The sequence below is a fragment of the Numida meleagris genome, chromosome 13 (assembly GCF_002078875.1).
Source record: "Numida meleagris isolate 19003 breed g44 Domestic line chromosome 13, NumMel1.0, whole genome shotgun sequence".
NCBI classification, from domain to species: domain Eukaryota; kingdom Metazoa; phylum Chordata; class Aves; order Galliformes; family Numididae; genus Numida; species Numida meleagris.
In genome coordinates this window covers 8,900,448-8,924,382 of record NC_034421.1, presented here as the reverse complement: position 1 = coordinate 8,924,382, position 23,935 = coordinate 8,900,448, and the positions used below count along the sequence as shown (strand labels likewise).

General features: G+C 38.1%; 1 protein-coding gene across 8 annotated transcripts in view; it reads right to left on the bottom strand.

Annotated features, from left to right (window-relative positions):
• The window catches only part of VWA3A (von Willebrand factor A domain containing 3A), a 31,520-nt gene extending 8,660 nt beyond the window's left edge, over positions 1-22,860 (bottom strand). For 2 of the 8 annotated variants that reach the window (XR_002443197.1, XM_021411966.1), the window contains exons 1-24: positions 21,690-22,860; positions 19,533-19,657; positions 19,380-19,454; positions 17,568-17,622; positions 16,828-16,926; positions 15,723-15,829; positions 15,331-15,456; positions 14,832-14,940; positions 13,583-13,648; positions 12,974-13,105; positions 11,757-11,895; positions 11,564-11,667; positions 11,181-11,261; positions 8,994-9,088; positions 7,623-7,742; positions 6,668-6,742; positions 5,817-5,961; positions 4,666-4,864; positions 4,217-4,299; positions 3,091-3,246; positions 2,142-2,232; positions 965-1,075; positions 386-483; positions 82-234 (exon numbers count right to left, since the gene is read on the bottom strand). Coding sequence is in view for 7 of the 8 variants with exons in the window: in XM_021411966.1 (XP_021267641.1) it covers positions 82-234; positions 386-483; positions 965-1,075; positions 2,142-2,232; positions 3,091-3,246; positions 4,217-4,299; positions 4,666-4,864; positions 5,817-5,961; positions 6,668-6,742; positions 7,623-7,742; positions 8,994-9,088; positions 11,181-11,261; positions 11,564-11,667; positions 11,757-11,895; positions 12,974-13,105; positions 13,583-13,648; positions 14,832-14,940; positions 15,331-15,456; positions 15,723-15,829; positions 16,828-16,926; positions 17,568-17,622; positions 19,380-19,454; positions 19,533-19,648 (2,535 nt within the window). In the remaining variant the exon portion in view is untranslated. Of the gene's footprint in view, positions 1-81; positions 235-385; positions 484-964; positions 1,076-2,141; positions 2,233-3,090; positions 3,247-4,216; positions 4,300-4,665; positions 4,865-5,816; positions 5,962-6,667; positions 6,743-7,622; positions 7,743-8,993; positions 9,089-11,180; positions 11,262-11,563; positions 11,668-11,756; positions 11,896-12,973; positions 13,106-13,582; positions 13,649-14,831; positions 14,941-15,330; positions 15,457-15,718; positions 15,830-16,827; positions 16,927-17,567; positions 17,623-19,379; positions 19,463-19,532; positions 19,658-20,455; positions 20,564-21,689 lie in introns of those variants that run through there. The other 6 variants (XM_021411967.1, XM_021411969.1, XM_021411968.1 and 3 more) reach the window with 6 other exon arrangements.

Genomic DNA, 23,935 nt, shown 5'->3' with positions numbered 1-23,935 from the left:
AAACATTGGTTATCATGCATTGTTTTTAGCACATACAAAGCCTTTTGATGATGTAGGTACGTAAAATCTACAAAATCTTACATTGACTTCCACACTAGGGAAGATAGTGCAGTATTTTGCCGATACTTCCTTGTGCAGAGACTCCACAATTTTCTTTTGGTGAGTGCAGCCTGGACCAAACATCAGTCTGGGCAATTCCAGTTTAAGCTTTTTAATACTGTACTTGGTCAGCCACTAGTAAGACAAACAAACAGAGCAATTGGTTGTTAGCAAATTTTAGAACTGTTCAAGTAATAATACACTGTACAGAATCACAATTAAAACGTTCACATTAATTCACATTAAGAATTCTAAAATGGCTACTTATTGGTAAGGAGCAAAATACCTCTTTGCTTGAACAGATTTCCTCTTTTTTTGGCAATCTGACAGAGGGGACATGCCTTCTTATGCAAACCGTCTTTGGATAATTTCGGTATACTGTACCTAGCAAGAAATATTTGGGAACCTTAGGTTACCTCTTCATAGCCCTTCACACATGACCTCAGAGCCCTTTTGGAGTCACATGAAAATATTCCTGTTGCTAAAACAAACCCAAACAAAAAACAAAAACCCCAGCATTTCACAAATTTTCATTTGACAAGAATTCAAAGTTTCTATTAAAAGAGTACACAATAAGTCACCTTATCTTTAAAAATTATCTTCAAAAAATTCTAAATAAAATCTTCTAGTCATCTAAGGCATGACAGCATTTTCCCTTGAAGCATCACTGACCAGAAGATCGCAAAGCACTTTACCAAAAAATCAAATTAAAAAACCCAATATCCACGACTATTTGATGAATGACACTCACTTCCACTCGTTATTTAAAGCTCACTGATTATACATGACTTAGCATCCAAACAGTTTTATAATGTAATGACTGCCAATAAAAAGGCTTCACCCATTGTATCTTGGTAACACATACCCACATTTCTTCCTTCCTCAGTGTAAAATACTGACACAGAACACTCTGGCTGTTTCCTTGATTTACATTTTCTCCTATTCTCAGCCTGAGGACTTTGCTTTATTGTTTGTACTACAAATAAAAAAAAACAACCAACAACACCATAAATGTTGACTTAATTTAACAAAGGATAAAACTCTGACATGCAATCCAGTTCTTCAGTTGCCACAGTTACACATACTTAATTTTCTTAGGTACCAATTAAGAAGAATCCATATTACAGAACTAGTCACGTTAGTTTCATACAAATCGAACCATAGTCTTTACATTTTATAAATTTCCATCAGTATGTCATACCGTATAATCTGAAAAGATTAGGGGTTTAGAACAAGCAAAACATTTGTTACAACATCCAGTTATTGCACACAACACCTCATACGCAAATATGAATCCAGATTTGTAAACGTCACTGAATATCAAGCATCTAATATCAATAAATCAGTAGTAAAGGCCCAAATTTAATTCAAAAATTCAATAAATAAAAAAACTCAACCCAAACCCTGCAGATGTTAGTGAAGATGCAAAGAACAAAACAGGAAAATTATGGAAATGGAAGAGCTGACCAACAGGGACTGGAATCAATTTTAGAGCTGCTCCATACACCAGCAGTAGCTGCAAGAGACAGCGCTTCAGATTACCTGATATTTGTGTTACAGTTTTCCTTTGTTACCGGATCATAAATAAGTGGAACTGCATACTAAGAATAACGGCTTACAAGAATATTAACAGAAATATTACATATTAAACTAATAATAAATCTGAATTGTTGTGACTTAAAAAAGCCCTATAAATTGTAAACCAAGACAAGTGAGGTTTGAGTTATGTTTTCAGGCATGTGACAAAGGGAGGCTCTTCTTTCCAGCACATACATTTACATTTTCCAATACAGGATGGATATTCAACCAAATGACATGGAAATAGTTACACAGCTGGGCAGCATTCTTCTCCTAATCTAGACAGATGACAGCTATAACTCATTTAGAGGTATTTCAAAAACTGCAATGTTCCCTATCACTCTGTCTACAGATAAAAATTGCTAGTGTTTCTAAAAACTTTAATCTTTCAGTTTTAAGTTAATACTTCATTTGCAGAAAACCCCAACCAAACTAAAGACAAGAAGCCCCTCATCCATACAGACCTGGTGGAATTTCTGCTTTTGCACTAGTAGGACGCCACACCACTACCCTTATGGAGGTGTTTTTCTCTGCGCTGTGACTGTCTTTAATATGCTATAAGCACAGAGAGTTAAAAAAAGTAAAAAGTATTTTAACCATACTGTATCATAATTGCCTGATTTATTCAAAACCGGAACTACCTTCCATTACTCTTTAATTCCTGTTTTAGGAATTCCTTTCTTCTTAGTAGCCAGCAGGTTGCTACTATGACACATTAATTTGTAATTTCTTGCTAGGTTAATAACTCTAATTGCTCTGTTTTAATTATCTTGCAGATTTCCTGCTGCCATTAAACTGAAGATGAATATTTAAAATCAGATGAGTTTGGACCACTTTTGCCAAATGAAGGAGAGTATATTATGGTAATGGCCCTATTTTATAAAATGTAGTGTACAGTATTTTCCTCAGAGTTACTGAATATTGGAAACTTAGTGTCGACAACAATAATTTTTCCTTTAGGTATAGTTTATCCTAGCAAAGACTGAGCACTCTGCTAAACAACACGAATTAAATAATACTGTAATACCTAACTTCAGTACTGCCTAGAAGGACTTGCTAAATAAAAGCAACTTGGTAAAGCATGTTTCTACTTTGCCTTTGCTTCTATTAAACACTGAATTTTTAAGTTCAGAGGTGGGGCAATTCAGATAATTTTAGACACTGCAATGTTGTTCAATTACTACAATTATATTTAATTACTTAGCAGGATTTAGTAAGATGTACTTTTTTTTAATGTAGCACTTTGAATGCAAATTAAAATGTAAATTCAGAGTAGAATCACAGTGCTGTTATTACTTCCTTCACATTTTCAGCCTAAGCACTTCTCTCACAAAGACCAGCATATGTTAGTCAGTTAAGATCACTAATTAAAACAGACTGTATCTTAAAATGGAACTGTGAAGGATTTCAAACCATTCTAGCCAGACTCAGAGCTGTAGGTTTTGGAGATGGCAACTTCTGTGACCTCTTCTGTTTTGTGATATCCACATTTGAGCCTGCTTCTGGTATAAATGGATTAGCAGGCTGATTTCCCGAACGTTGCTTTAAGGATTCCACTAAGAATGCACACTGAAATGGAAGTTCACACTGGTTAGTCATTCATAAACATGGCATTTCAAAGACAGACATCCTGCATTTCATAAAATTGGTATTCGTTTTATTTATCATACAAATAATAATCAGGTAATGCTTAACAGCTCATAACCTCTGTGTTGTACTTGCTAAAACACATGGGAAGGAAATCCTCCCTGCTCTGAGCAAACATTCTAAAAGAAAAAGCAACACTATATGCACAAAACCCAGGAAGAAATGAGCAGAAGATAATCCCTACCCATTCAACCATTAAGCAATACTACGAAATAACTTAAGATCCTACTGAATATTCACCAGCTTTTCTTTACAAAAAAAAATATCAAACAGAACACATCACCACCAACAGAAAACTTCATCTCAGACTTGCATTTAACAAGTTGCTCTGATCTCTGGCCAGATATCTCATTGCACATATCTTTCTGTTCATACTTTTTTAAGAAGCAGCTTTCATGCCGGACACTGCCTCAGCAGAAGTATTAGATAACTTGGGAAAAAAGTTAAATGTACATTATATGGAGAGAGATCGTTTAGTTCTACACCCTTACTATCCTTCAGAAATCTTTTTTTTTTTTTTAAAGAAATGTACTGTGCTATTGACAACCTCTTCCTACACTGTGATTTAAAGCAGTATATGAACAATTCATTCTACTGCAAAGAACTTCTCATAGGATTGGCAACAAACAGGAGAATCACTTCAATTGTGAACTCCTTATATATGATAGGAAATCACGGGCACTCTAACAGCAATCACTGCAGTGCTATTGTATCACTGCTTCCTGGTCTGTGTTCACCCTAAGTGGCTATTCTCACATTCTAGAGTGTTCCTCCCTGTCTTACAAGGAATTTCATGTTGTCCAGTCTTCTGCACTACTAGCTGAACAAACACTGCTCAATTTTTTTTCTTGAAGAAAAGCATAATTTAAAAAGAGATATATATAATGCATACCTTTTGGGAGTAGTTCTTTGCTCTTTCCATTTCAGATACAATAACAGTGATATCATCGCTTTCAAAAATACCTGATAAACATACTGATTAGCAAATATTTGATTAAATGTAGAGCAAAAAAAGTGTAGAGCATGTCAAATATCAACCAAAAAAAACCAAAAAGCCTTTCATTAGGTAGTCTGGGCCTACTACACTAGTAAATAATTTTAACTGTGTATCTTTAAAATATCTAGCAGGAAACAGTGAGTTTTAATAGAAAAACCCAAATTAATGTTGCATTATAGTATTCTTCAAGACAGCCAAAAGCTTTAATCAAACTAAGACCTCTGTTTATATCTCCGTGCAGTATAACAATATCGTTATTGTATAACTTAATTTGAGGTAAAAAATGCAATAATATTATTTAATTAACAATAAAGAACTAAGAGCTGACTCTCCTTTTCACATACCTGCTTCTCCAAACCAATGAAATCTCCCATTGGCAGCCTGTACTATTTCTTTAAAAGCAATGGCAGTTTCAGTTGGGTTAGCATAGCGGGCTGGAATAACCCCACTGGAGTCAGCATCCTCCATTACGCTGAACAGACAGACATGAAGCCGCAAATCAAAGCCTCTGCAAGCCTCAGCCACATAGGCACTGATTATGTGCTACAAGACAAAAATAAATCAAAATCAGAAGTCTCTCTGTAGCATAGATGAGCTTCCATCTGCTACAGTTTTTCCTGAATTGATGAGCAAGCACCCTTAACCTGCATAATTCAGCACAGAATAGCAGAACGCCTCCTCATCTAACGCTCATACTCCAAAGCTACTGCCTGTGTTATTACTAGCAGCAGTGCCAACAGCATTCCCACAGCCAAGCAGTGAGACAAAGGTAGTTATGAGAATCAAAAACACAAGGTGATGGACTTCAGGCTGGCCGTGCGCTGGTGCAAAGAAGCAGGGATGAAAATAATTCATTTGGATTTTTTGCATGCATGTTTCTTTTTCCTGTTTTCTACACAGGTTTTTAATGATTTCTTAGATTTGTACAGAATTTCCTGTTTAGTGACATAGGCAAGACAGACCTATTGTAAATGCATGGTTACTCCAATTGGATTACCACATGTACCGAAATTCTAGGCAATGAAGCGGCTTAACAGCCACAGAGCATGTGCACTATAAAAATATACCCAAGTAGTGGATTACTGTCATTAAAAATAGGAGCTGCTTCTATATAGTGTACTATGAAGTTCCACCATACAATTATCTGTAGCTTTGTTCCCATGAGGAAATGATGCAATATGAGGAATCCAAGTGGGTTTCTTCACATTCAGAAATACGTAGTGAAATGACAGCCAGAGTTGGAGTGAGAGAAAGATCTTAAAAATACCTCTAGAATTTTCTGATTTGTGTACTATTAATAATTACAACCTCCAACAGAGTGACTGCAGAAACAGAAGTCTGAGATTCTGACATTTGTACAGTCATAGATATGTAATGGAGAATTATTCTGCCAACAAGCTATGAAGAATAGCCAAAAGAATAGAAGTGAGAAAAAATAAATATTAATTCTGATGGGAATTTACAGGAGAACTGTACAACCTGTGAAGATACTCACTGTTTCCTGATCAGGTATTCCAGTAGTCAGCAGGTAAAGCCCTTGTGATTTGTGCTTATCCTTTTCTTTGAAGTCTACTTCCACAGCTCTTCTGAGAGCACTCATGAAATTCCTACTCCCACTGCACTGCAAGCTCAATACCCACCTAAGTAGTTTACATTTCAAAAAGTGAATCAAGAAAAGCTTTTGTTTCTACTTAAAGCAGTAAGAGAACTCCGAATCTTAAACAACACTGCTCTGGGATCTACAGTTTTCGACATCAGCCATCAAAACCAGATTATACAAGGATTCAAAACATTTGTTCTAGTTTCTGTATTTCCACCAACTGCTTTTTAAAGTAAGTTTCAGAGCACAGAGATGAAACAATTTCGTCTTAATTTTACATGGAAAAAACTGTAATAGCAGAATTGGCAGGAATAAAAGAAAACCACACAGGTATAACGAAACTACTGAGGATATAGCTCCACAAAGAGGAACATGAGATTTGGTTTCAGTGCATATGGGGAAAAACAGTTTAGCTTCCAGATCTCAGCTGAATTTGAAGTACTTTTAAATTCTTCATGTGACCTGTGCATTTCTTAAAAACTTCTATAATTGTGTACACACATGTTCTATATACATGCGAAATACACAGTCACTAGGACACACTGAACTTTATGACAGTTTTCACTACAAACCATCAATGCCAATCACTACAGAACAGTTCATGGCAAAGTATTTTTGTGATACTATAAACTTGTGAATTGTCTAAACTGTTCACAATGCTGATTCATTTTATTTCTCTGTTATATCTGTTTTGCAGGATCTATTCTCGCTTAATTCCTAAGTCTGGGAGAGGAATTTGATCCTACCTCCAAGCTTTTTGTAAGTTTTCTGGCTGGGAAGGAACCAGTTCCAGCTGCCAAGGCACAACGACACTCCCAAATCTTTTAGAGAAAGATAACAGCAATTAATTCTCACACTGTGCTTTAAAACAAATAAAGGACTAACAGAATCATCTGAAAAAATTCTGACTTGGGGTACTACAGAGGTAAAATTGTTTGTTATCTATTTTGTTATCTATGTTTCAAACTACTTAGTTATTCACATTTATCCATCACTCAGGGATAGTCATATTTTCAAAGTAGTGGGCCAAATTCCATTTTTCTTTCTTGAACAGGATGCTAAATGAGCTGGTAAAAGCTCAGAGGCTAGGCAGGACTGCAATTGAGACAAAACAACAATAAACAAACAACATACTCCCCAAACCAGTGACCCTGAGATGCTGCCTACATTAATCTCATGAGGTAAGGGTTCTGTTCTCCCATCAATTTTGGAACTCCATAAGTTGTTGTCTCTCTTCTGTACCTGTCAGTCAGATATCTGCCCAGCTGCTGTGCCATATGTTTCTGACTAACAGCGTGAGTACAGAATTTAAAGAAGTATTAAACATTAAAGAAGTATTAGAGTCACCGTAAAATTTAAAGTGCATTCTCTGTAGTGTTGAGACACCTCCAAAGCCTTCTTCTAGTAAAAGTTCCTGCCATGTGAACCCATACTGTTATGAACAATGCAAGAAAAGAATTCAATCCAATTGGTTTCAGTGATTCCAAAACAATTATTTTAATTACTAATTTAGTCTCTATACATCTGATCCACACATTTAGCGAGTAGTTTTATCAGTGCTACTCCTGCAATTACTTCATTGTAAAATGTGAAAGACGAGTAAAATTCTAAAATATCCCCATTGGTAACTACAGTCTATCAACATACTTCTTTCATTGCAAAGTTACATTTCTCTTAAAACAATCTTAAGCAGCTGCTTACGCTATAATATTGAAGCAATCCTTATTTGCCATTTGTTCCTCAAGTAAAAGTCTCAAAGAATGTTGGATACGGATGATGCACATAGAGTTTGCCACTGACATATCAACAAGTATAACCACCCTGTACAAGAAACATGTTATTCATCAAAAAAAACTATATTATTAATTGCATATTATCATCTTCACTGTACGCTTTAGCTCACCAAAGAAAACATCTTCTAGCTATGTATAAAAATGTATAAACACAATCTATAAAAAACAATAATCTGTATAATAATCTGTGTAAAGTGAGATTCTTAAAATATATTAACAGAAATTTCTATCTTCCTTAAGCTATGCAATAATCATGGTACCGGCACATATCCCAGCAAGTCACTGTCAGACAGATTGGCTGCTCAGGCATCGACTGATGAATGCTATCTAGAACAGATGTTAACTATTTGGGAAAAGGAAAGCATTAATGATGATCTTCAGTACAGATGAGTATGAAGCTGCTCTTGTAAAAACAATGCAGCATGGTCACTGTTAATGGACAGGGGGTATCTCAGGAGCAATGCTTATGAAAAGCATCACAGATGTCATGGACAGTCAGTGGGACATGCATATGCAACACAATATAGTGGCCAGAGAAGCTAATTCAGTTCATGATGAATGAACAAAGAGTTCCCTTGTAACAGTGGCCTAAGCTGTCGTCTTCTCTGAAACTTCATATTCAAGGTTTGTAAGCAAGACAATAAGAGCAATTATGCAACTGAAGTTGGGTGGGAGACCTCTGTTAAAGACTCAGACACACCATAAATAAATATTATCACTATTATTGAAGATGATCCTCAAACAAAATCAGTTAAAGAGCTCAAATCTCATGCAGGGAAAAAGTCTTCAGTTTTTCTGGTATATCTACGTTCAGCTGGGGGCAGAAACTTGAAACTAGGTTGAAACTTATGGATTCTCATCAGAAAGATAAGAGGCCGTACAGAAATACTCTGGGTATCAATACTAATAGGACAGGTTAGGAGAGCTGATGTAAACACTACATTTGGCTAGAAGCGCCAGGTTTAGATGTGGTTTAAGACAGACCACTCCCCAAAGGCTTACTTGCTAGATAATGCAAACTCAAGAGTCTTGCTTTGTTTCATGGAAACTGCAGTTTTTTGTAGTCTGATGATCAGTGTAAATTTCCTACACTATTAAATAAGGGAATATCAGTACCTGACGTCAAAAGTGGATTGCCTGCACTGGTCCTATCTGCAGCTGTTGTCTCTACATCTGTTTTGTGCCCTGTGTTCCTTAGTGCTCATTTACACATAAAGCAGAGGCTGACAAATTAGAATCATCACCAACACACAAAAATAGGAGTGTCAGAATACAATACCTCCTCTCACAAACGCTTCCCCAAATTCTTCTGCTAGCAACAGACAGCCAGTTAATTCGTTTCCCATAGATTCTTACCATTTTAGCAAGGAGTTTCTGCAGATAAAATATAGAAAATTTAAGCTAAAAATAAAAATCTTCAAGTAAATATTTTATAGCCAGATGCTTAATCCAGAACTAACATGACAACATAGCGATGACATTTCATTCTCATTCATTTTAACAATACCATTTTATTAGTGGTAAAGATAGCAGAATACAATCCATAAGATTAACATAAAATGACAAAACCCAACACAGGCTCTAAAATATTCTCCTCATCTTCCCTTTGCTAGTATGATTCAAAATAGTGGACAGACAGAAAAAAACAAAAGAACCCCACGCTTTTAGGCAACATTCATAAAGAAATAAAATACTTGCAATTAAAACTTCAAATATTTTCAAACACATATCATTTAACACCATATTGATTTGAAGACATTAAGGCAATTTGTCCAAACTCTACAGAATATGATCTTTGCAAGTATATGTACACATTACACGCATGAGGACAAATAAAGGTAGAAAAGGGGCATGGAACTCAGAAAAAAAACCTTTAAGGTATACTACCAGAGACTTAGCCAGTGCCACTGCAATTCAGACAGTGCTGCATATGCTACCCAAAAGGAAACTACCTGACCTACACTTTGCATCTTTCTTATTTATCACCATCTTTCTATCTCCAGGGTGAGACAGTACATAGCTGGATGCTTTTCTACTTTTTGTCTTGCTAAATTGTTTTCATTGACCCCTTCAATCTTACAAGGCAAACACTGGATTGCTTGCTATGGAAATCACTGTGATCCCTCAAGGCCTTAAAGACTATTGAGAAACAGTGTTTAAACACACAGTTGCAGATTGGAAGGCAAGGAGGAGGAACTGTCTAAGTATCGCCCAGATTTGTCAAACTAAATGTGGCAACTAGTATCACCAGACAAATCAGCTCTATTTTCTGAATCCTATCCAGCTTTCCAAGCCTACATGACAGGGTGTGCTCAACCTTCTCATACTCTTTCACAAAAGTAGTTTCCCACTAATCTCCTGCTAACTAATAGCATAACAAGGCTTAAAAGCTTCCGCTTTGTGGTTGCAATGTTTTGCCCGAGGTTGAGGACAGTTCTTGTCTTGCCCATACTTCAAGATGTGAAATTCTGCATCTGAAAGCACTGTGAGCCACTGCTCATCAAACCACATCGCACAATCCTCCTGTTTTTCCCAGGACTCAAATCCCTTCACTGTATTTCACCATTCACATTAAACTGCAGAACCAAAGCTGCAGCATTCACTGCCCACACCTGCCCAGCAATGCCTGAAGACTGTGGCTCTTCCTCCTAGCACATTCACTTTAGAAAAAGAGAGAAAAAAACTCCATACAAGCTGTCACTAGAAGAATTTAGAACTCAGGTTCCGGTGTCATGGTTTCCCAAGAATTAGGTGGCATCTACTGCAGTGGCCCTGTGACACATCGTCCACATTCTCCTCATAGGCAGCACAACAGCAAAAGGTGTATTCACCAAACACACCAAATAATTTTGGTAATAGAGGACCAAATAGAGGAGGCTCCAGTTTGCCACTATAAATGCCTTTACATATAACCTTTCATATCATGCAACATCTTTTATAACATGCAACAGTTATCCAAGCCTGCTGCTACTCTGCTCCCTGGAATGCTCTTTGCGTGTTTTGAGTCCTTCTTGGCCTACCTAGTAACAATTAGCCATTCACTTTCATAAGGCTTGCTTGTCTTTCAAAGAGATAAAATACATTTTTTTTAATGGTTGAACTAAGATGAAATGGGATAGTTCTGTTCTATCAAGCAAGAGTACTCTACTCCATTCTGTCCTTTCTATGTACAAGTCAAGAGTCGTACATACAGTATAAGTGAAATAATGTAAACACACCACTACATACAGGTCACAAAATGCACCTTCCTGTAATTATGAGCAGCGCTCATGGACTCTTCTTCTTACTTAGCTTTCTTCCTCCCTACCATGCAATCTGGGTTCCAAGTCTGACCACATCCCTGCAGACTTGCACAGATAACTGTCTGCGTGTGAATCTTTGAAGTACTTACATAACAGAAAAATTAACATGGAATAATTAGATGGTAATTAGCCCTATTAAGGTCACGTCCCTATAGAAAACCCACCTGATACTTGTATAACATTGGCAGGTCAACATGGACATTTTTCACAGTTCCATCATGCCATTCAAACTGCATCATAGCTTTCTAGAAGGATAAATAATACAGTTATGTGCTTACAGAAGCCTATGTAAGCTACAATAGAATGGAATTCCTTCCTGAATTATTCTTAAGAATAATATAAGTTTCTGGTCTGAATCCACAACTCAAATTTCAGTCAAAACCCACAGAATTTCATTATCTTATAGAGCACCAATTTTAATTAGAAAAAGTAGCCGTAGAAAGAAATACAAATAAACAAACAAACAAAAAAACCCAAACCAAACATAACCAAACCAACCAAACAAAAAAAACCAACAAGACAAAAGGAACAGGTCCCCATCACTTGCCTCATGTAGAGTTGATGTCACTGTTTTTTGAAGAATAGGTACAAATTCTTCCACAGGAGAAAAAGCATTGGGAGCCAAAACTTGATAAAGGTTTAACTTCTTAGCTATAGCAAGGAACAAAGAAATGAAATAAAACATGTTGTCTATCTTTAATTCCTGTTTCACATCTGTTACTCTTTTCCTTCTGTGCTACCTTGCAATCCATTTGTCTTTAACCAGTCTGCTGAAGCTCTGGCCAGGAAGCATGGTGTTTGAATAATTAATGGTCCTTCGTGCATTGGAGGCTTTGGTAGGAAGCAAGGAATTGCTGTATTTGCAACTTCTGTGGAAACCTAAAATGGATTTTAAGAAAACTTCTTGCAAGTTTTTGCATAGTTTCACTCCCCCATACTCAATCTGAACATCCAACATAGAATTTTAGTTTTACTGATGTTCAGAGTGCTGAGATTGCAATAATCAAAGTACTTCAAAAGCAGCTACCATTGGTCTTCCTAGAAATAGATTTTCTGGGACAACGTTCCATTAACTTCACTCTATTAGCCACAATACAAAAATCCACAGGGAAAATGAAAACACCATGGTTATTAGCCAGTTATTTTGCTAAAAGACTAGGAAAATGATTATACACAGACCAAATCTTGATTGACTTCTTCATTTCCTACCTGCACTGATCACAGGTCAAAATGAAACATGCTCTCCACTCATTCACAACAATGGAAAAAAGTCAACAAACTCCTATGGGGCATTAGAACTCTTTTACTTTAAAAAAAATGGGTAAGAGACCTATCTTTTATGAATGAATGGAAACCTTGGAGATGCTTTTTCATAAAAAAGGTTTGCATGAAAGGTCTACAGTAGTTGTGACAGAGAACAGACTATTTTGTTAATACAAAAGTTCCTCCACAGCTACAGATTCATAAAAATTTTGAGCATGAAAGACTGGCAATAATAGGTGCACTCAGCAAGTTTCAAAGCTTCCAGGCTCCAGTGAAATACAGAGATGATAGTATGGCAAAAGAAAGATACATATTTCCATTTAAGACTATCTGCATCTAGGGTGAAAGTAAATAAATAATCTCTCTATGAGACCAAAGTAGAACTAGAAATTCTTCAAACACTCCACAGAAAGAGGAAAAAATAACAGGAGATTAATTTTCTTTCTCATCCAAATTTCATCAAGAGCACTTAGAATTTATTTTCTTGGAGAAAAGACATTTTGGAGAATGCCTAGCAAAATGTCTCCTTCCCTGGTTTTGGCCTTCATTTGCTTTTATAACAGATGGCCAACATATAATATTCAGACTTCACTTATCAAAATACCTGAGTAGTTGTATGGTTTTTTTTCATATTCTGAACACTAAGGACTTCTACCTCTGATATTTCAAAGTACATTTGGAAAAACATATATACACCTACATCTGCTATTCCACTAATTAGTGAGCCATCAACACGCCTTTGAAAAGTCTGCTTGATACTCTTGAGTAAATCCTTAGCCTTCTGGGATTCCTGAAGTAGCAGATTAACATCACTACTATCAGAATTCTGTACAGATAGAAACAAGAGGAAAAAAAAAAGTTAACTGCTATTCAAACATCCAAAGAGCCAAGAACAACTTTACTATTTGATGTGTGTGCATCCATATAGAACTGCCTGGTGTGGTAGAACAGAGTGTAAATGCACCTCACACACTACATACAGAAATTTATTAAAAATATATTATTTTTTACTATTTTAAATCAGTCTACAATAAATTCATCGCTGCTTTCATTCTAATCACCAGCTTTGAGTTATTGAGGAATATTTGCAAAACTTACTGCACTTCTTAGGAAAATATTTTCAGTTGCAGAAACAATAAACACTGGTCAATTTGCCACATCCTCAGCAATTCTGTGACCAAGACATTCAGCACCAGGTATTGCTATAAACTTCTACACAGATGATAAGCAGTTTGTCTTCTAAAAGCGAAGAATCACCAAAAATAGGAGAGAAAAGTCATTTGCCTCTCTAGGTATCACCTACCTCTCCCTTTGAAGAGTAGCAATGATAACGGCCACTGATAACTTCTGCAAGGGTTTTTACAGTTGCCTACATATTTAAATAGGAAGATAAATAATTAGTTTGGTTTGGTAATCTCTGTTGTTAACATAGGTTGTTAGTACTCAATTCTTAATTACAGACAGAGAAAGAATCTTTAAGGTGCATGCAGAGAAAGCCAAAGAAATTATAAGATATTTCCATTGCTTTCTTGCCACTCCTATTTTAAGAACACATTCAAAATGTCAGTAAAGTCATTTACAAAATAGGTAATAAGGGACAACTTCATTCACTGTGTTCATTCACAAGTTTCTTCACTGTTGTAAAACGCCAGCTACTTCCTCCAAAGGTGGGCTTCTGCTAGTCAAAGGCGTATCACTGAAATCTACAAGTAGATATACTAGTCTTTCTTTCCCCCGCCCACATTTCCTTCTTAAAACCTATGCTGTTTTTTTCACCTCTCCCATTTCCTTCTCTCCTACAAGCTGCCACTGCAATGCTTTTTCCCATTACTGCAATATTCTTATCACATCCAATCATCTCTTCAAAACAGGATTCAACCATGTCCTCCCTGGCGGCAAAGTCACTATATGCATCAGTGATAAGCTTAAACAAGCAGTCAACACCTACAACCAAGTTTCTGTGCAGAAGCTAATTGAAAGTAACTGCTTATCCTTCTTCCCTCCTCTTTCTTCAGGCCGTCACACCCAAAACACTGCTCTTCATCAACACTGCAATTTGAGTAGGCCTGCTAGGTCTCCTGCTGATGCTATTCCCTACAAAATTATTCCTATCCCAGAGACTTGTGCGCCCCTATGACCTCAATCCTAAGTCCCTGCCTCTCTCCTCCGAACACTCTCCATACCCACTTGCCCTCACTCCAATATTGTCTATCTAAAGATTCCCATTCCTGTTTCTTCCTGCAGAAGAGCTCACAGGATGATTATCTGAAAATAGTCACTGCCCCTCAGCTGCCAAAACAGCACCAGTGAGAGACTGCACAAATACATTTGGTTGCCACTTCTGGCTTTGGTATGAACTAAAATGGAGAAACAGATGCTCCAAACAAGTTATTTCATGTGTGCAAAACTCCTCTGAAGAAAATGCAGCTCTAGAAAAAGAACTCTTCAACAGGCAGTTAAGCATCTTCACAAGTATATGAAGGAAGACATTGCAGCTGAATAGAAAATAAAAGACAGGAGATTTAAGGAAGTGAGTACTGACAGTTACTTACAATAGCAGCAGGACTGCCACAATCATATGTAACAGCATGAACCAGAAGTTTCCTCCCTAGCATGCACTGCTGAACATAGTCTGCCAGTATTTCCAAAGACTGATCAGGGCTGATTTCAATAAATAAGTAAATACGGGGAAAAGAAAGAAAAATATCTTAGCAATGACAGTAATCAAATGGGGGGGAAAAAAAGGCCATACTGATGAAGATAGAAAAGAAAACATACAGTGGGAAAGAAATAACAAATCATGGGAATGAATTCCAATCATTTAGCATAATTTTAACTCCTCTCTTTCAGCAATTACTGAGTTACTACTACTGGGGTTTGATTCTGTTCTGAAATGATAATAAAAGCACTGCAATTCTGTTTTGGTTCACAATGACTTGTGGATGAAATGAGTTCTAAGTTGCTCATTACTATTTTTCTAACAAGTTCAGATTCTTGTACCAATTCTGTATCCACGTTAAAGCTGGCTGTTAGAACAGGTAATGGACTTACCAGCTTCGTATTATAATTACCAGAGAATTCAGCTCCTTCATTGTAAGGACATGTTTTAAGGCTTTCAGCAAATTGCAGCCTCCTGCAGGAGCCAGCTGCTGTACCCACTGCCTTGCTTCACCTAGTCTAGGGACAAAAAAAGAACACGTGCCCTCATTGTGCAGGTGCTGAACAAAATAGACCATGAAGATTACTATAAAGCACAGGGGCTGCTAAGTCATTTTATGCATGAACAATCACCATGAAATCACTGGCTGTGCTTAATTCTTCTTTTTCTCTCTTACAAATTACTGCAGGCACTAGATGAAGAACGCTAATTATTATCTCCAGATTGCTCTAATGAAGTGGACACCTGGTCTGAAATACCTTTTCAGAGAAACTAACTTACTTACACATGAACACCAACGTTTTTTGGACTCTCCCACAGAGGTGAAATTTCTGTACCGAATGAGAGGCAGTACAATTGCTTCTTGTAGCATAGCTGTTCATCTATGAAGAACTAATAAATAAAAAGTCTGTTATTGCATTACTACCCATGCTGCTTCTAGTATAGCTGCTATATAAAAGAACAAAGTCAGAAATTTGCTAAAAATAGTTGACAGCAATGTTTTCAGCTCCCACAGAGAAATGCATCCAAAGCAAGTCACAAGTATTTGCTAAGGAGTAGTGAGACAAAACCGGCAAACTTACGGTAACCCTGTCAGTTTGTTAATAAAGACAGGGAATATTTTTCTTCTCTTCAGTTGATGTGCACACAAAACAGAACATACTGTTCTACAAAGGGTATATTCATTCACCAAGTAATTACTAAAAATTTTTAATATGTATTCATGAATAGGGCTAAACAACGGGTTAGGCATTAGGGCTAAGCCAAAGAGACTAAGTGAAACCTGAGTTCTCTTTTTAGTTGTGTTATTTAAAATGCACAAATGAGAAATTCGAATAATACAAATCCATTTGAAATAATGCCTAAATGCAGGAAATGAAGTTGTACAGATAAAACTTCAAAATTAAGGAGTAGAACAGCTACGTGATACATTCCTTACTATAGGATTTTGATCGTGCTCTTTACTTTCATAAAAGACAAGTTTTTGGGGGACTTTGAGAAGTAATGAACTCACCAAGGTTCTGAGCAAAGTTTTGATGTGCATCTTGTTGCAATAAAATACAAAGATATAAGAAAACTGTACTTAATATACATAGCTCTATATATGGCTTGGTTCTAGCTCCAAAGTTGTTTCTGTTAGACAAATTCAGAATCAAGGAGAATGCTGGTACAAGCACTGAGAAACTTGCTGTTATTATTATGGTACGTTACTGTAGTTTATTTGGATCTAGACAAAGACTATAATTTCAAAGTCATAAGAAAAATAGTTTTCTACAATAGAAGCTTTCACTTCATTGTACATTATGAATTCAAGAGGATTTTTTCTCCCCTTGGCTCTGAGTCTTGATTAACATCTTACAATAGCCAAAGTCTGTTCTATTATTACTTACCAAAAGATCCTTCTGAAAACCCTCTAGTCTAGGTCTGTCACTCAGATCAGACACATCAACCACAAGTCCAACTTTGGTTCCTATCACAAGGCCAAACACCTTAAAAAAGAAGTCACTGTAAATATTAAGCTTATGTAAAGGTTCAGAATATTTCTGTATATTCTATACAATAGCATGTTAAATTCAGATATCACAAATTTATTCTCACTTTAACCTTTCAAGCATATAGACAAGACAGCGACAAAGACAAGAACCCAAAAGAGTACTACTGTCTGCTTCCCTTCCAAGACTATCTATTAATCATCAGGGACAATAAGAAATAGTTTTGGGCATAGCATCTCCTTCAGGTTGAATCAAGAAGCTAGATTTTGGGATGCTTCTTGTTTCCCTGTCCCATCTGAAATAGAGTTATGTCCCCTTCCCACTGCTGACCACAGGCACTGCTAGGCACAGCTAGTGATTAACCAGCTGTGGCAGAGGGCACACAAGTACGGCAGCTGAGTTCCAGCCAAAACTTAAGCTTGGCATTGTCTGCTCCTCTTTAAGGGTGCTGGGAGGTCCCTATTAAAATTGCCAGGAGAAATAAAAAGACAACATCTAGAAAACAAAACAAAAAAAACAGATACCAATGAAAGAGCAAGAAAAATAATTTCTTTTTGCCTCTTTTCACTAGTATTCAAAGGTTAACTTATTCTTTAATAATGTTCTCTTCCAAAAACATACTGAAAAGTTCAAGTTACCTTTCTGCTGTCCTTCAACAGCCACTGAATTCGTTGCTGATAAAGCTCAATCACCCTGACAAAACGCATAGCACAGCTTTAGATAAGGCATTCTTTTGCATTCCGTATCAATGTAATGTTCAACAATTTGTCTTCATCACATTCTTTTTTTCATAGATGCAAAATCACCTTCTAAAAGTACTGTTTTCAGCGTTCTCATACAACTAGCAGTTACAGGGCTAGCCATTTAAATACTTCTTCCCCTAAAGGTGTTTAACTGACAAGAGATGGAGCAGGCTGAAAAACCAAACCATTGAAACGTTTTCTCATTAGAGGAAGGAGAGGGATATTCGCCGTGTGTATGCATGAAGCAAAAGAAGATCAGGCAAAAGTGAGTTCATCACACAGATCTTATTGACAGGAGATGCATTTAAAACAATCTATACAATTGTCTAAGATAATCTTGAAATACAACTTTGTGATTGGAAGGCAGCACACTCACAAATTCTAGACTAATTTTAAACAATTTAATTTTAAAATATATATGAACTGAGGTAAAACAAAGGCCTTCGGTATAGTCCCACACCACACCCTTATCTCTAAATTGGAGAGATATGAAGGCTGCACTATTGGGTGGATGAAGAATTGGTTGGATGGTCATAGCCAGAAGACTGTTGTCAATGGCTCTATATCCAGGTGGAGCCCAGTCACAAGTAGTGTCCCACAGGGGTCTGTCTTGGGACCAGTGCTCTTCAACATCTTTATCAGTGACACAGACAGTGGGACTGAGTGTACCCTCAGCAAGTTTGCTGATTACACCAAGATGAGTGGTGCAGCTGACACAACAGAAGGGAGGGACACAATTCAGAGGGGCCTGGACACACTCAAAAAGTGAGCACATGAGAATCTAATGAGGTTTAACAAGGCCAAGAACAAGGTGTTGCACTTGGGTTGAGGCAATCCCAGATATAGGTACGGACTGGGAGAAGAACTCAATGAGAGCAGCCCTGCAGAGAAGGACTTGAGGGTCCTGATGGACAAAAAGCTGGACATGAGCCAGCAGGGTGCTCTTGCGGTCTGGAAGGCCAACAGTATCCCAGGTTGTATCAAAAGAGGGGTGGCCAGCAAGTAGAGGGAGTTGATTGTCCCCCTCTACTCTGCCCTTGTGAGGCCCCATCTGGAGTACTCTGTCCAAGCCTGGGGCCTCCAGTACAGGAAGGATGTGGAGCTGTTGGAGCAGGTCCAGAGGAGGGCCACAAAGATTATCAAAGGGCTGGAGCACTTCTCCTGTGAAGAAAGGTTCAGGGAGTTGGACTTGTTTAACTTGGAGAAGGCTCCAGGGAGACCTCATTACAGCTTTCCAGTACTTGAAGGGAGCAAGCAGGAGAGGGACCGACTTTTTACATGGTCTGATAGTGACAGGAGAAAGGGGAAAGGTTTTAAACTAAAAGATGGTAGACTTAGGTGAGATGTTAGGAAGAAATGTTTTACTCAGAGGGTAGTGGGGCTCTGGAACAGGTTGCCCAGAGAGACTGTGGATGCCCCATCTCTGGAGGCATTCAGGGCCTCGTTAGATGGGATACTGAGCAGCCTGATCTAGTGGCTGGCAATCCTGCCCATGGCAGGGGGGCTGGAATTCGATGATCTTTTAAGGTCCCCTCCAACCTAAGCTATTCTATGATTCCATGATGATTCTATGATGTACAGGTATACCTGTGAAAAACCGACCCAGTGATAGCAAATTAGGATTAAAGAAAGCATGTAAACGTGTAAAGAAGGACAGGAATACAGAATCAGTTATGCATCAAAACCATGAACAAGATCAAAACTTACTCAGAAATTCTGGCCTCAAAATTGGTAACAGTCTCTTCTGTCAACTCTCTCTCTTCAACACCACTTCTTGAATCCCTGGAACACTACGTGCAGTTAACATCAGAGATGCACACAAGTCATGACTAATTAAAGGAAGTGCAACATCGTACTTACAAAATAATATTGCCTTCATTCACCAGATGCTCTAATGTTAATTGCAAGGATTCTAAACTGTAGTTTCTTAGCCATTCTTCTGTGGTTTGCACCTTTTTAGACTGTATTTTCTTCATTTGTATTGTCTATAAATCAATTAAGAAATAATAAATACAGAACAAAAAATGAAATGTGCCATTCAAATGGGACAAAAATATAAAGATGGCTGGCTGCAGGTAGGCTGTACATATTGAAGAACAAAATAATTTTAGGTACTGGTATACAGCTACATCTGACAACCAGTATGTCTTAGAACAAGGGATAGTAAAAAAGCCCTGCAGCTGAGACAGGCTTACTGCTTTACTTATCTGAACATTACCACAAGAAAAAAAGGTTGGAAAGCTCTGTATTATCACCAAGACTGAGTCAACATAGTCCTGAACGACAAAGGTAACATATTGCCTTGAATTTGGGATACAAAGTTAAAAGGTTTCAGAATACTCACTGTTGTGAGCTAAAGAAGGAGAGGAAGAGCTCGGTTTGGGGGAGGTAGGAAGGAAGACAAGAAATAGTTCAGTAAAAGATATAAAGGTATACACTCGTGATTTACCACAAAGGAAGAAAAATAAGCATCTCCAAAATCTGCTTCACAGATTTTGAAAGGGTATATATCATCTTCCACTTTTCTAAAGAAAAAACACAGTATCAACTTTCAATCCACTTTATCATTTTGTCTGATATGTTCACAGATTCTTCTTTCCAAAGAAACCCTATGTAGCTTCATGACTTTTGTGATTTTATTGACCACGTTATCTGTACACATATGCAAATATACCTAAGGAAATAAATCAACTGTTTTTCAGCTTATCTATCCCACACTGTGTATTTACAGTGGGTATGTGTTACTTCTCTATTTGTTCTATTTAGCAGGAAAACTTGCCTACCACCAGGTCTCATTAGCACGTTACCAGCAATCCACTATCTGGTTCTAGATCAGACAGTCAATTCAAAGTAGTGGACGGTCACCTTGTGCACTGGATTTGGCAGTCACCCTATAAGACAACGAGTTTTATGGGATGACTTTATTACCAATAATATTCCTGTATTGTCACAAAGCCTTTTTAAAGTTCTTAATGTGGAAAATGTTAGGCCCTGGAGCATGTCCAGAGAAGGGCAACAGAGGTGTGAAGTGTCTGGAGCACAAGTCTTACGGGGAGTGGCTGAGGGAACTGGGATGGTTCAGTCTAGAGGAGGCTCAAGGGAGACCTTATGTCTCTCTACAACTCCTGAAAGGATGCTGTGGTGAGGTGGGGGTCTCACTGCTACCTGGGAACAGTGAGAGGACAAGAGGGACTGGCCTTAAGTTGCACAGGGGAGGTTGAGGTTGGATATTAGGAAAAATTGCACTCTGAAAGAGTGGTGAGTAACTGTCCCTGGAGATGTTCAATAACTGCAGCAATGTGGCTCTGAGGGACATAGTCTCGTGGCATGGTTGAGATAGTCTGGGGTTGGATCAGATGATTTTAGTGGTCTTTTTCAATCTTAATTATTCTATGATTCTACATTTTATATTTTGTCATTTATTTACATTAGATATCTAACAAAAAGTTTTGAAGGGACATACTACGTAGTTACACAGCTACCATTACTGACCCTCTATCTACTCATGAAGTCCCAGCAGGATTTCCTAACACTGTCCTTAACCAACTTTCTCCAAGAACTGACCATCGTCCAACAACTCTGCTATTTTCCTGATGTGCATATGCATTACATGAATAAACTCAGCCTTAAAAAAAAAAGACACTGTTACAGCAAGATGCTTAAAACTTCAAGAATATACAGCATTCCAAAAAGCAATAAAATCGTTGGGAACATATAAACAGTGATTACACAGCATGTAGGACAACAGTAAATTAGAAAGCGGTTTCAACGAAAAGTTTGTTATCCACCTATAGGAAACGTTCTGGAAGCTCTTCGATAAGGGTTTTTGTCAGTTTATTAGTTCTATGTGCAACTAGGTGATTGACGGCGCAGCTCAAACAGAAAAAAACGGCAAAAGCAATCCCTGGGGCTCAGCAGAGAGACCCCTAGAGCGGACCCCTCAGCGCCCCGCCCCACCCCTCACTTCACTGAGGAAGAAGCCCCTCCGCTTCCCGCGCTGTCCCGCCCCACACTCACCTCAGCGGGAAACGGCTCTCCAGCCCCTATTCCTCCTCACGTCCAGACAGCCTGGGGGACTGCCACGCCGCAGAGAGAACCCCCGGACCCACCCTCACCACCGCCAGCTCGAGGCGCCTCCCGCCCCTCCCCCAGCCGACCGCGCTGTGTTACGGCGTTGCCGATGGAGACGGAGCAGCGCCGCTTCCCGCCGCCAGAGGGCGGTGAGGAAGGCACGGCCCCCGGCAGCGCGGCCGCCCCCGGTCAGTCAGCGCAGGCACGGCGGGGGGGTTTTAGTAGACAATTTATTTTGATAAACTTGCTCAATAACAAAAATACAAGTGTGAAGAAAATTATGTTCATTTTTATACAGTTTGTATTAACATTTGTTCAGAAATCATCAATTAAAAAAAAAAAGAAATAAAAAAAGAAATGTAAGCACTTAGAAAACACTCCTCAGTAAAGGCAGGCGGACGGATGCAGGCAGCCAGGCCTGGGGCAGGGAGCAACGGGATGCCCGGGCCACGCAGCCACTGGCAGACACCATTTCCTTCATTATTTCCATCCTTCACACAGTTTTTAAAGGACAATGTTATTATCTACACGTGTGTTCTGAAGTGGTTAAGTAACAGCTCTGATACACAGGTATTATGCAGGGCCCAGCTGGCAGCTGGCACTGCGGCCAGAGAGTCAGGCTCAGGGGCACAGCCCTGCCCCAGCTCCGGTACACCAGGTGTCCCCCGGCAGCAAAGCAGCTTTGGTACACCAGGTGTCCCCTGCCAGCAAAGCACCATGAGCGCTGAACGTGAAGGGTTGGACTCGTGCACTCAAGGAAGCACATTCTACTCACCCCTGGGACAAATGGCTCAGAGGAGATTGTGTCTCAACCATTAGATTTACACAAATATACCAACCAGTTTTCATTCTGAAGGTATTTTAAGCTTCTGATCTTGCCTTTTGTTAGCCGAATAAATGACAGTGTGCACGTAGCAATAACCCTTTGGAGAATTTGGAAGCAGAAGACTGAAGAATTTCTAGTGACGCACAAAATGCGCTGCCCTTCAAAAAACTAATGGCAGAAATAGAAAACTTTATGTAAACAATCAACATAAATACGGGATTACCTTTGGAGAAGACTCGTATGGGAACTTTTGCTTTTCATGAACTGAAAAAGTCTACAGATGTTTAGGCATGTTCAATACGAACTTTCTGTAGTTTAAACCTTGTGCAAATAGAACCTATAAATAATATTCAGCAGATTTTACAGTGATGCTCTTAGGTATTGAAGAATAATGTACACATCTTTCAAACAAAAGTAACAGACAAAAGTTTGACAAATGATTGCACCATAAAACAGTGTTTTATATACAGTTTACAAGATATGATTTTTCTGCTATAAATTAATACTGTACTATATAGTACTTAGTGACATTATTAAAAGCAACTGTTGACAGCTGTCTCTTCATTTACTGATGGAGTCATTTTGTTTTTTATGCAGATGGCTGTATCTATTTCTGGACTCAAAATGCTCCAATAGTGAATAAAACAGCTGGCTGGTTACATCTGTTATTTAATAATTCATAGCAACAGCACTGGCAGATTAGATCAATTTCCAGCCAGCCAGCCACAGTCTGGCTATGCTTCAAGACCAATGTTTATATTTTTTAATTATATGATGATCCATTTAATTGAAGCCTAAATCCACTGTATACATGACGTTGCTATACCTGAAGTAAGTAGGTGAGAGCAGGCATCTTGGCAGCTGAGAAACTCTTCCACCCTCCATGTTCCAGTCACAAAAACCTAGAACTAGTTACAAAAGTGATATTTCTGAAAACAGAAGAGCTCTTCTTTGTCATAATTTAAGTCTGAGTAAGTACTTCAGCTTTGGCTACACCCACAGTAACGCTGAAAATTTAGACGTATCCTGCAGCTGAACCTGACATTTTATCTTTCGTTAATATATCTTTCCACCAACATCACTGGAAGGAATTAGAATATTCATACTGATAAAGGCTGAAGTTAGGAACCAAATCATATTTAAGCCATCACTTTTAAATAGCTGGTGCCTGGCTGTACTCACAGGTTAGAGTTCTTGAGAAAAATTTAGTATTCTATGAACACTTCTACCTGTAAATGAGATGACTGTGGGAAAAAAAGTCACTCATAGACCGCTTCAATGACAAGTTTGTTCAAAAACATCAAAATATGAACTATGAACTGTTTAATTCAGCAGAATCAGGGAGAAGTGCTAGAAAAGGAATCCT